At 44.6% G+C, this 13,014-nt stretch overlaps 1 protein-coding gene across 1 annotated transcript in view; it reads right to left on the reverse strand.

Moving 5' to 3' along the window:
* Window positions 1-13,014, reverse strand: part of ADAMTS17 (ADAM metallopeptidase with thrombospondin type 1 motif 17) — a 281,500-nt gene that overhangs the window by 13,104 nt on the left and 255,382 nt on the right. The window contains exon 20 of the mRNA XM_075858251.1: window positions 503-707. Within this exon, the coding sequence (XP_075714366.1) occupies window positions 503-707 (205 nt within the window). The remainder of the gene's footprint in view (window positions 1-502; window positions 708-13,014) is intronic.

The raw sequence follows: 13,014 nt of genomic DNA on the forward strand, positions 1-13,014 counted from the left end.
GTTGTGTAGTTCTTTATGTTAGATGAGTGGGGGATTAACATGTCCAATCCTTATAAACCCACCCAGTGCTATGAAGGCTTAATTATATCTTCAATTCATGGCTCACTAGTCACAAACTGCAATGGTGACGGAAGGTGTGAAAAACAGAAGCAGTACTTGCTAAATCTACTTTCCACACACAATTACATATGGCATAGTCTTGGGATTTGGAATTGTTAACCAAATCGGTTGGATGTTCTCCTTCATGTGGAGAGTTGGCAATAGTCTCTGGTCCGCCAATAAGATCTTATAGGATCAACTCTTAAGGTAAAAACAGGGATGTTATTGGTAATAAGCATCATACAGTTTTATAGGACACTTCTATCTGCTTCCCCCCAGCCCAGTTACCAATGCTCCACAGCCTGAAAACTGAGCTTGGGACACCTAGAGAAATGGTAATTAATTCTAGAAAAATGCATATTTGCAGGTGAAGTAGGAAGTAGTAATGTAATAAAATCCTTACCTTTGACCACTCTGAAGCCTCCCAGATGGACAGACAGTCTTGACCCTCACATGTCTGTCTTGTGGCTGGTTTGGGCCCTGTACAGTAAATATCCAGTGTATTGACATAAGTGCCATTCTGCAGCTGGAACACACAGGACACTTCTCTCTGATGAAAACCTTTTTCGCAGGTGGCTGAGCACTGACCCCATGAATCTGTCATCCATCTGAGGAATTACATTGAATACATATTAACCAAGCCAGGGAAATATAGCAATGAACTTTAACTTAAGGACGTGGCTATGTATTTTTTTAAATACATAAACATTAGCGTTCTATATATTTTTTAGCGGAATGCAACATAATTCAATTCCAGCACAGTTTTTTGTTGTTTTTTAGTCATTCTCCGAACACTCTAATATTAGAAATATCGAATGTGTGTATTTCTTATTACTTATTTAATAAAACTTGTCGTTTTCTTCATTTTTCTTTTTATTCTGTTTATCCGGGTTTGTCCTAACAAGACTTAAAAAAAAGAACAGTTATGGTTGCCTTTGTTAGGTTCCGGGGCTTTTTTCTGACCTTCAGCCCACTTTCACTATAGCCAGGGCTGACAAAAGGGATTCCCTTGTGATGTCACAATCGCTATTATATTATAATCTGCTCGAAATTGAAACACAAAGTAATTTAGAAAGTTGCATAGCTTTTTATCATATATTCATAAACTTTATGGAACAAGCCCTTTAAAGGATGTTGTCCATGTCTGTCAAGACAATATGACTGCAATTTCAGTTGCTGTGGAAAAAAATGGATCCTGAGCACCACTGGTTCCAATTGGGACTGTGCTATATGGATATGTGCTCTACCTTTTTCCTAACAGACAAAAGTGAAATTCCAATGCTCCATCTGAAGTTCAAAATGTTTCTTGTTATTCTTCTGAAACAGAGCTCCAAATCCCCTGCATAGACAGAAAAGTGGATTTGTCATCTGAATCTGGTGCCCTATGTAAGGGCAGCATATTACAGGTCCGCTCTTCTATTAGCCCAAACGGTATGAAAAAAATTAGTTTGCGGTTTGGCTAATAGGAGCCAGGGCCGGCCACCAATCACGGCAGTACAGCTGGTACTGCCGTCGGGGCCCCGGCCAGAATGATGAAAAATAGGGGCCCGTCGCTTCTCAGCAACTTTACACATTTCATTGAGGGCCCCAGCGTTAGTCACTTGGAGAAAGGAACGGACCCTGCAATGTAATAGGGCCCGTTCCTTACTCTGAAGTAACTAGCGCTGGGTCCCTGAGAGGACTTACAGTAGGGGAAGATGCAGCATGTAGAAGCTCCGTGTGGAGAGATCCCGCCGCCCGCCAGCTCCTTCTCTACACCGCCGACTGGACCTGCAGGCTGGTGAATGTCCCCCTCTCTTCATCCTGCTTCACATTCCTCCTGACCCCACTTGATTATATAAAGTATGTTAATTGTTTTCCTAGCGTTTTTTTGCTGCGATTTTCGTAATCTCGCTAAAAATGGTGAAGTTTTGCTGCGTTTTCTAAAAATCACGGAAAAACCGCGTGATTTGTGCCGCGATTACGAAAATTGCATTCAATAAAACGGTACAAAACATGGTAAAACAGTGCTGTTAGGCTATAGTCAAAGTGCGGTAAAATCACGTTTTTGTTGCCATTTTGCAAAAGAATGTGACTTGACCACACTGTGTAAATAGACTAAGGCCTTATTCAAACGGCCGTGCTCGGTCCGTTTTATATGGACCGTGTGTCGGCCATATTTCCCAGACCGACCACAGTTCAGGGAGCCGGGCTCCTAGCAACATAGTTATCTATGACACTAGGTGTCCCTGTCTCTCTGCGGGAAAACTGTCCCGTACTGTAATCATGTTTTCAGTACGGGACCGGGGATAGTATTCCCGCTGAGAGACAGGGACTCCTAGCGTTATAAATAACTATGACGCTAGGAGTCCGGTTCCCTGAACTGTGGTCGTTCTGGGAAATACAGCCGACATACGGTCCATATAAAACGGACCGAGCGCAGACGTTTCAACAAGGCCACTTCAGAAGTGGCGGATTTGTCTCCTATTTCTTGTGCGAATTGCGCACTGAAAATGTACTACACATGTTCACGAGCGTGTGCGAAATTGCAGTTTTTCACTGCCAATTTGCACCCGTGTGTGACCCATTCTCACGGATCCCTCATAGACTTGAGTCTATTGAGAGATCTGTAAAAACGGACATAAATGGGACATGTACTATTTTCTCAAGGCCCTTTACATGGTCCGTTAAAACAATGGCTGTGTAAATAGCCCCATAGAAATACATGCAGCCATGTGACGGCCATTAAAACAACGGCCGTCACACTGACATTTAGCACGTTCGTCTGAATAAGCCCTAACTCATTTTCAAAACCCCATGCACATGCAGCAGAAAAAAATCACCATGGAATTTAGGAACGTGCTGCTGATTATTAAATCAGCAGCATGCCTATTATGTTGCAGAATTGGAACTTATTTTACCCTTTACGGTATGTTCACACAGCAAACAAAAAACGGACGTAAAATACGGAGCTTTTCAAGGGAAAACAGCCCCTGATTTTCAGCCGTTTTTTATGCATCAATCATTTTTTGATGCATTCTTTACGGCTGTTTTTGAAGCTGTTTTTCTATTGAGACAATGAAAACAGCTCCAAAAACGGTTCAAGACGGGACATGGACTTCTTTTTTACGGGTTTTTTTTTATGCGCCCCGTGGGAACGAAACGCCATTTTTCCCATTGAAATAATTCAGCAGATGTTTGGAGGCGTTCAGCCTCCGTATTTTTAGCCGTTTTTCGGGTCATTTACGGCTGAAAATAGGCCGTGTGAACATATCCTTACAATGCAAAGGGTTACTGCAAATCCCTAGCAAAATCTGTAAGGGTATGTTCACAGAGCCTATTTTTGTCCGTTTTTCGGGCCGTAAATGCCCAAAAAGCAACCGAAAAATCGGAAGCAGAACGCCTCCAAACATCTGCCCATTGATTTCAATGGGAAAAACGTCATTCTGTTCCGACGGGCCGTTTTTTTACGCAGCTGTTATGAAAAACTGCCGCGTAAAAAAGCGGCCGCCAAAAAGAAGTGCATGTCACTTCTTGGGACGTTTTTGTAGCCGTTTTTCATAGACTCTATTGAAAACAGCTCCAAAAATGGCCATAAAAAACGCAGTGAAAAACACAGCGAAAATCCCTTGAAAACAGCTCCGTATTTTCAGACGTTTTTGAGTTTGTGTGTGAACATACCCTTAGGCTATACGCACATGTTGAGGAATTTGGTGCAGAAAATCTGCATCAAAACCGCAGGTAAAGCTGCAGGTAAAATCTGCACCTAAGGACTTGTCCACACAGAACGGAATTGCTGCAGAAAATTTGTGCAGCAGTTCCGTTGAAAGTAGCAGACGTTCCACTGCAGAAAAAAAATCACACCATTTCTTGCATTTTTTACTGCAGAAAATGGTGCATATTTTGCTGCGTTTTTCACAATGTCGGGGGATGGTGACATCTCCTTTGAAAAACGCAGCAACTCAGTCCACTTTCCGCAGCAGGAATTGACATGCGGAGGTCTGAAAAATACGCACCACAGGACAATTTCTGGTCGGAATTTTTCCGCAGCGTGTGGATGACATTTGTTACATCACACCCACTTTGCTGCTACTGTATTCTGCTACATATTTTCCGTCCGCAATTCCGGATGGAAAAAACGCAGCACTTCCGCAACGTGTGGACAAGCCCTAAGGGCGGGTTCACACATAGCGGAATTTCACTTAAATTCCGCTGCGGACACTCCGCAGCGTTAATCCGCAGCGGAGCCGTTTCTACATTGACTTTCACTTTAATTTAGCAGTGTTCGTTTACACGATGCGTACAATTCCGCTGCGGAGCATAGGCTGCGGAGCGGAATTTGGTGTCCGCAGCATGCTCTGTCTGTTGCGGAGCAGTGGCGGACTCATGGCGGAATTTCTCCATTGACTTCAATGGAGATTCTAAGTTCCGCAATGAAGTCCGCAGCTGTCATGCACATGTTATGTGTGCTGCGGATACGTCTTGCTTTTTTAACTTGACATTTCTTCATTCTGGCTGGACCTATGTATTTCTAGGTCTACAGCCAGACTGAGGAAGTCAATGGGGCTCCCGTAATGACGGGAGCGTTGCTAGGAGACGTCAGTAAATAGTCACTGTCCAGGGTGCTGAAAGAGTTAAGCGATCGGCAGGAACTGTTTCTGCACCCGGGACAGTGACTACCGATCCCAATATACATGTATCTGTAAAAAAAAATGAAGTTCGTACTTACCGAGAACTCCCTGTTTCTGTCTCCAGTCCGGCCTCCCAGGATGACGTTTCAGTGTAAGTGACGGCTGCAGCCAATCACAGGCCAAGCACAGGCTGCAGCGGTCACATGGACTGGCGCGTCATCCAGGGAGGTCGGGCTGGATGCCGAAGGAGGGACGCGTCATAAAGACAACGGGCGGTAAGTATGAATTTCTTTTACTATCACTAGGGAAAGTGCTGTCCCTTCTCTCTATCCTGCACTGATAGGGAGAAGGGAAGCACTTTTCCCGCAGTCCGCAGCAGCTAGTCCGCATCAATTTTCTGCACATTTTGTGCAGATCCGCAGCCGTAATCCGCAACCCGGATTAGGTGCGGCATTGATGCGGACAGTTGCGGAGGAATTCCGCCATGTGTGGTCATGCCCTAATAGTGCATTCTTAGGTGCATGTTTTATGCTGCGGATTTGTTATTTTTATTTATTTTTTTAAACTGGTCAGATACAATTTGCAAGCAGAAACGCAAAAAAAAATTGACATGCTGCAGATTTTAAAATACGCACAGCAGGTCAATTTATATGCAGAAAAAAATCTGCAACGTGTAGATGAGATTTCTTGAGCTCTGTATTACACTGCGGATCTGCCACACGAAAATACATACGGCAAATCCGCACGTAATAAGCATCGTGTGCATTTGGCCTAACAGAGTTTTTTTTTAACTCATCCTAACACATCATTCACACGTGTTGGATTTGATACGGATTTCAAAGACAATCTGCATTCCATGCATATGAGGTTTCCGCAACCCAGTTCACATGCTCCGAAAAATTTTCCACGTGTATATTTGTCCGCAACATGAAAAGAAATCCACCACAGCAATAAGTAGCACGCTACTTATTTTGCACGGAAAAGCCGACTGTCATTGAATGACAATGGGACTAATTCTCGTGCGGATCTGCTACACGCTTGTGGCACATCTGCGGCAGAAATCCAAGTGTAATCCTCAGATTTTTGCTGCGTAAAAACACATTGTACTTTAATGGCAAAGTTAGTGCTCCTTATATCCCCACAAGCGCTTCCCCCTCTCTTAAAGCCCTCTTCACATCGTGTTATTGCCCTACATTTATTGTAGAGAAAATCTCCTAGCGTACACTATAAACAATGTAAACAAAAATTCACAGGGCTCCATTAGGTCCTTTTAGCCTCCGTCAGGGTGATAGACGCCGGTTTACCTTATTTTTGAAGGATGGAATAGCGTAGTAGACTTTGCTATTCCATCCTGAGAGATTCCACAAAAAAACGTATACCGCTCCTGACATTAGTATGTGGACAGTGACGTCAGGAGCTTCCCAATGCCGAAGTCCCCAGGCAGAGCATCACAAGTGCTCTACCTGTGGACTTTGTCCCTGGGAAAGCTCTTGACATCACTGTCCATATATTTAAAGTGACATCAGGGGATTCTCCAGGGCCGGAATCCCTGGCCAGAGCGTTGCCGACTCTCTGGTCGTGGACTCGGGCTTTGCAAAGCCAGAGTCCCTGGGCAGAGTGCTAGTAGAATCTCTGCCCGGGGACTCCAGCCCTGGGAAAGCTCCTGACAACACTGTCCATTTATGGACAGTGACTTCAGGATTATCCCCTGGGCCATTCCCCGGGCGACGTATCCCTCATTATGCCATACGGTGGGATACGTTTTGTCTAAATAGAACAAAATCCAGATCATTAACCGGTTACTGCCTGCTCCATAGTTTCATTCACTGTAATTGACATCAGCACCAAAACCAGTTAATGCGAATAATGTACAAACGTGAGTACCACAATTTCCGTTGCCCACCCCCAGTAATGGAGGGGGGGCCCAGACATCTTGGCTGTATGGGGCCCAGAAATTCCTCATGGTGGCTCTGATAGGAGCTATCAAGGAAAGCAGCAGACTCATAGTTATGAATCCGGTGTATTCATGAGGAAAGCGCTCCACGAACCTCCTTCATCCTGAAGACATGCAGGGGGCGCAATATCCTTATAAATAAACCGGACTCATAACTATGAGTCCGCTGCATTCTTTGATCATTCCTATCAACCAAATGGCCCAATACTCTTTTGTGCTGTTTGGGCTAAAAGGAGAGTGGATCTGTGCCAGTAATATGCTGCCGTTGCATAGGGCATCCTATTTAGGTGACAAATCCACTTTGAATGATAACGTTGTGCCTGCCTGCAGCCACCACTAGGAGGAGCTGACTGCACACGGTTTTATTATAGAATTTTATCATGTAACGCAGTATCTAGGGGTACTCTGGACTCTTTGTCAGTGTGGATGGTTAGCATTATTGGTAAAGACATTTTACTGGTCATATGTTTTTTTCAGTGCCAGTTTAGTGCTGGAAAGTGGAAACATTTTTCCATAGATTGCTTTATAGTTTACTGATAGCTAGCAACACCTTTCATAGTCTGACGGTAAACGATAAGTGAGATGTCTTCACAGCACACAAGATATGTGAACTTCCTTTTTATCCCTGCTTTTCATAAAACATTACAAGCTCTGTCCACCTGCCACTGGAGAACAGTGAATTTTTCCAGATGCCATATAATTGTTTCCATGGTGGAAGGATCAGACCTGTGTTTTCTCAGATGCAGAAGTTCACACACATGTTGTATTATCACAGAGCAGAGTGTCATTCTACAGTGACTGAAGGATCACAACACTGACCACAAAACCGGACACTACAAAGAAACTATTCTCCTCGCTGCATGCGGACAGTCCTCCGTCCCGGGAGTGTAGTGAAAGCTAGCCACTTACCCTGTGCCATTTCTGCACTCTGTCATATAACATTTTATGGAGTAGAATGTGGAGAATAAAACAGCCTATTTTACAAGACCAACATATTTTGTAAAGCTGCCCCTAAAGAGAATACAGGAAGACGGGTGGAACTGGGAATTAGGGATCATGTAAAACATTGCGTCATAATTCAATTGTGTCTGGTTAGTGTAAGATAATTTGAATGATGATATGGTAACTGGGAGTGCAGACCCATTGGAGTGTATGGCCTGGTCTACAAGGTTCTGCCCTTTTTCTTCCATATATTTAACATTCAGGGATGTGGTATAAACAAATTCCCATCAACCTGTCAGGGCTTTGAGGTGGTCCCTAAATTCTAAGTTCTGCCTTAAGAGTCACATTAAAGAATATATTTGGGAACTCCAAAGACGTTGGTTTCCTAATATAATGGCAATATTAGAAACGATTCTTCTGTGAGAATTTCACATTTGCTGCAATTGCCCTGTAGACCAGTTATCAGAGTCTATAGTCTACAGCAGTGGTTCCTAACCAGTGGCTCGGGAGCCATACGTGGCTGGCGACCTCCAGTTGTGTGGCTCACAATAGGTTCCCCGAGTGATGACCATATGCATTGACTGCAATAAGATTTCCAAATGAACTATATTGAAGACATATCCTAACCCGTTAACCGTGCCAATTTGAATGGTATACTACATATTTTCTTCTGTACAATTTAAAAAAATGCAATACCACTTGTACCACTTTCTTCATTTCCACTACATGTTTCTCCATATTTAGAGTGTGGCTCGCGACCGTTACTCCGTTTAAAGGGGCTCACATGATCCAAAAGGACTTCTGGTCTACAGGGTATAGTCTGTATATGGAGTAGACTGGCAGTTGTAAAAACAAGTATGCATTTTCCGACATGGCAAGTGTACGTAAAATTTTACAAGGGCTCCTGCACATGGGTGTATTACGGCACAATACAACCTCTAAGTTGTATGCAGCCATAATTCGGCATCCTAAGAGATATATGAGTCCTTTACTGTACCTCATACTCTATACAAATTGTATGGCGTTTTTCTGTTGGATTATGTATGAATCCGACAGGAATAAAATCATGGCATGTTTCAGCAGGATCCTGTATTGCTTCTAGGGGGACTCTGTAATACAGTGTTATACGGAGGCACTATGTGGCAGCACATGGAGTGCCTGTGGCTCTGTAGTAGGTGTGCATGACACCTTACACAGTAAGTTTTTGCCAGGTCACTGTTGCTGTAGAGAGCATCTCCGATAACCACATTATACTAGTACATTTCTATTTATGCAATATAATCTTAAAAATGGCCTGAATGTGGAGCTTCACATGTATATAGTATGAATCTCCTAGCCTGTGCAGGATGTACGCACCTACTAATGAAAAACATATGTATATGTGTGCTGACTGCAGCAGACAACTCTCAGGGTATGTGCACACGACAACGCCGAATACGTCTGAAATTACGGAGCTGTTTTCAGGAGAAAACAGCTCCTGAATTTCAGACGTTTTTACAAGTGCACGCGTTTATCGCGACGTCTTTTATGGACGTAATTGGAGCTGGTTTCCATTGGAGTCAATTAAAAACGGCTCTAATTACGAGGCACTTCTTTGACGCGGCCGCAATTTTACGTGCCGTCTTTTGACAGCGACGCGTAAAAGGACAGTTCGTCTGCACAGAAAATCGTAAAGCCCATTGAAAGTAATGGGCAGATGTTTGCCGACGTATTGGAGCCGTCTTTTCAGACGTAATTCGAGGCGTAAAACGCCTCCATTATGTCTGAAAAGAGGTTGTGTGAGGCTATGTTCACACAGAGTTTTTTGCAGGCGGAATTTCTGCCTTAAAATTCCGTTTGGAAGTTTGAGGCAGATTTTCCTCTACCTGCACGCCGATTTTCGCTGCGTTTTTTGCGGCCATTGAGCACTGCAGGCATAAAACGCTGAGAAATACGCTTTCTCTGCCTCTTTGGGGGAAAAAGACGCCTCTGCCTCCCATTGAAATCAATGGGAGGCATTTTCGGGCCGTTTTTGACGAGTTTTTTGGCGTGGTTTCCACGTCAAAAAAACTCAGTGTGAACTTAGCCTTATATATAACTTACATTAGATAACTCAACTCTAGTATCTGTAGTTAAAAAAAACAACTGGGGAAATCATGGTATTCAGTAATGAACCAGGCAAATGGGTCACAGAGGTTAGCTCACTGATCTATTACAGTGGAATCTCCAGCTGCTAATACATAAAGCTATGGCTAACTCCCAACTATCAGCTGGTCAAAAAGGTGTACTTGTTCACACAGTGCAGATTTAATGAAGAGTTTATATGCATTTTTTAAACAAACCAGGAACAGAACCTAAACAGAAGAAATATATAAAGGAAGGCCTTAAAGTGTCTCCTCTCCTGGATTTAATTCTGGGTTTGTCTTAAAAAATGCAGGCAAAATCTTCCCCAAATCTGCATTGTGTGAACAAGGCCTTAAAGCGAACTTATCACATAAAAAATGAGTCTAAGCAGGAGGAGCTGAGCTGGCTGCTGTATAGTTGTGTATAAAAAATAAATAAAGGATTACCTGTAATGACGGCTATATATGCATGCGTACTAATACAGAGAAGGATGTCAATCAGTGGTTGAGACCGCCCACTAGACTCTTTAGCACACAATAAGCAGGGATTTACAAGTCATACCAAATCTTTTTCAACAAAACTAAATATCAATGTGCTTAGCTCCTCCTGCTCTATTACATTCTGCCTGCAGATCAGGCAGCATATTCAACATGACCGGTTCCCTTTAATATTTCAACATAGCAATAAATGAAGATAGGATATACATTATTTGTGCAAATAAAGACTTCTGTAACAAAAATTTACTTTTATGGTGTATTTGCAAGATACAACATAAAGGTCAGAACCCAAGAACATGGTTGCCCAATCCCCATTCCCAGCTGCTTCCTTTTCTCCCATAGACTACAAAGGAGGGTGACTGTGCAGTATATTAGGCCTTATACACACGGCCAGGGCCCAATACCTTCCACCCAGCCGCCTCGTGCTGACGTTGCCGTCATCACGGCATCACTGTCCAAATATGGACAGTGATGTCAGAAGGAGAGAAGGAGTCCAAGGCAGAGCGCTAGCGGCTCTGCTCTGGGACTCCGTCTCTGGGGAAGCCCCTGACATCACTGTCCATATATAGTCAGTGATGTGAGGAGCAGAGCTGGAGTCCCAGGCTCAGTGCTCTGCCCGGGACTAAGGCTCTGGCGATGCCCCTGACAATACTGTCCATTTATCAGTGTCAGAAAATAATAGACAGAAACAGCAAAAATTATATTTCTTCCTGTTTGAAAGTGAACACCAGACAGCCAGCGTCATACAGTATGATATTAAACTTTACAAGCTTCATAGTAGCTACAAACATGCACTGATAATGTATAGATTTCGAATATATATACAGTGCATAGAACTGTATCTTATCTGCAGATGTCTCTGGCAGGAGAAAGATCCGCTAAAGTAGGTGATACATAGCATTGCAACAGGTGACAAGCAGATGTGAAGCGTTTTCAGCAGGAAAAGTGTTTCAGGTTCAGTAGAGTCTGATCAGACTGGAAGGTATCAGTTATTAACCCAGTGTCAAACCCATACCTCCCAACCGTCCCGGATCCGGCGGGACAGTCCTGGTTTCTCACCGCTGTCCCGCTGGTCTGCAAAATGTCCTGCTGGTCGCTGCATCCAAACAGCTGATCGCTGCTGACTGCAGCAGCGATTAGAAGAAGGCAGGAGTCTTGCGGCGGTGTTCTCACTGCGATCGATGCCGTCACGGGAGTGGACCAGTACAGTCACCTGACCTGTCATCTGACCTCACCGGTCAGGTGACTGGACTGGTTCACTCCCGTGCCGGTATAGACACCAGTGAGAACGCCGCTGCAAGACTCCTGACTTCTGACGGTGAGTGACGTCAAAAGCAGAGCGGAGAGTGGCAGCAGTAGGGCCAGCTACCTCTACCGCTCTCCGCTTTGGCGGCAATATGGCACCTACAGGGGGACTGTGTGTGGAGCTATTTACAGGGGGCTGTATCTGGTGCTATCTACAAGGGGGCTGTGTGTGGCGCTATCTAGGTGGGCTGTGTCTGGCGCTATGTACAGGGGGGCTGTATCTGGCGCTATCTACACGGGGGCTGTGTGTGGCGCTATCTAGAGGGGCTGTGTCTGGCGCTATCTACAGGGGGGCTGTATCTGGCGCTATCTACACGGGGGCTGTGTCTGGAGCTATCTACAGGGGGGCTGTGTCTGGAGCTATCTACAGTGGGGCTGTGTGGCGCTATCTACAGGCGGGCTATGTGGCGCTATCTACAGGGGGGCTGTATCTGGAGCTATCTATAGGGGGCCGTGTGTGGAGCTATCTACAGGGGGGCTGTATCTGGAGCTATCTATAGGGGGCCGTGTGTGGAGCTATCTACAGGGGGGCTGTATCTGGAGCTATCTACAGGGGGGCTGTGTGTGTAGCTATCTACAGGGGGGCTGTGTGTGGCACTATCTACAGGGGGCTGTGTGTGGAGCTATCTACAGGGGGGGCTGTATCTGGAGCTATCTACAGGGGGCTGTATCTGGAGCTATCTACAGGGGGGTTGTGTGTAGAGCTATCTACAGGGGGGCTGTGTCTGGAGCTATCTACAGGGGGGCTGTGTCTGGAGCTATGTACAGGGGGGCTGTGTCTGGCGCTATGTACAGGGGGGGCTGTATCTGGAGCTATCTACGGGGGGGCTCTGGTGGATGATTTTTCCATTGACCGGTAGCAGAGTTACACAACTGGAAAAAAAAAATCCCCATCATGTAACTCTGCTACCTGTCAATTGAAAAGTCATCCATCACAGGGTCTCCCTCTTGACTTTCATTATTCTCAGCCTTTTGGTTTGTCCTGCAGCAGCTGCTGCCGTGATGAGAAAATGTTATACCCAAGATAGGAAAAGTAACACAAAGACGATATAAGCGGATCCATAATATCTGTGATATCCAGACAGTCTAGAGATCCGAAGTGAGAATTTGCGCATGTTATTTGCAGAAGGATCTGGCCGTGATTTGATGTGTTTATGTGTGATATTGGGCGTGGTTAGGGGGCATGACTTAAAATGTCCCTCTTCCGAATTCAAAAGTTGGGAGGTATGCAACTGTCTCCTTATAAAACCTCTGCAATCATTTCACCAATAACAATGGCCTGTAACAATAATCTGTGCATCTATATTCCTGCTTTTTATAGGAGTTGTACTTGACAAAACTGAAAAATTATCAATTTTATCCTGTATTAAAAAGGTCAGCGCCATGACTGGAGCCTAATTAAACACTTGATAAAGAGGAGGAGCATGACACAAAGGATTTGTCAGAGGAGCTAGGGCAGGCCTGTGTCATTCTGGTAATCCTCCCAGCAAAAGATAGCGGCTAC

Source organism: Rhinoderma darwinii, chromosome 3, assembly GCF_050947455.1.
Source record: "Rhinoderma darwinii isolate aRhiDar2 chromosome 3, aRhiDar2.hap1, whole genome shotgun sequence".
NCBI classification, from domain to species: Eukaryota; Metazoa; Chordata; class Amphibia; order Anura; family Rhinodermatidae; genus Rhinoderma; species Rhinoderma darwinii.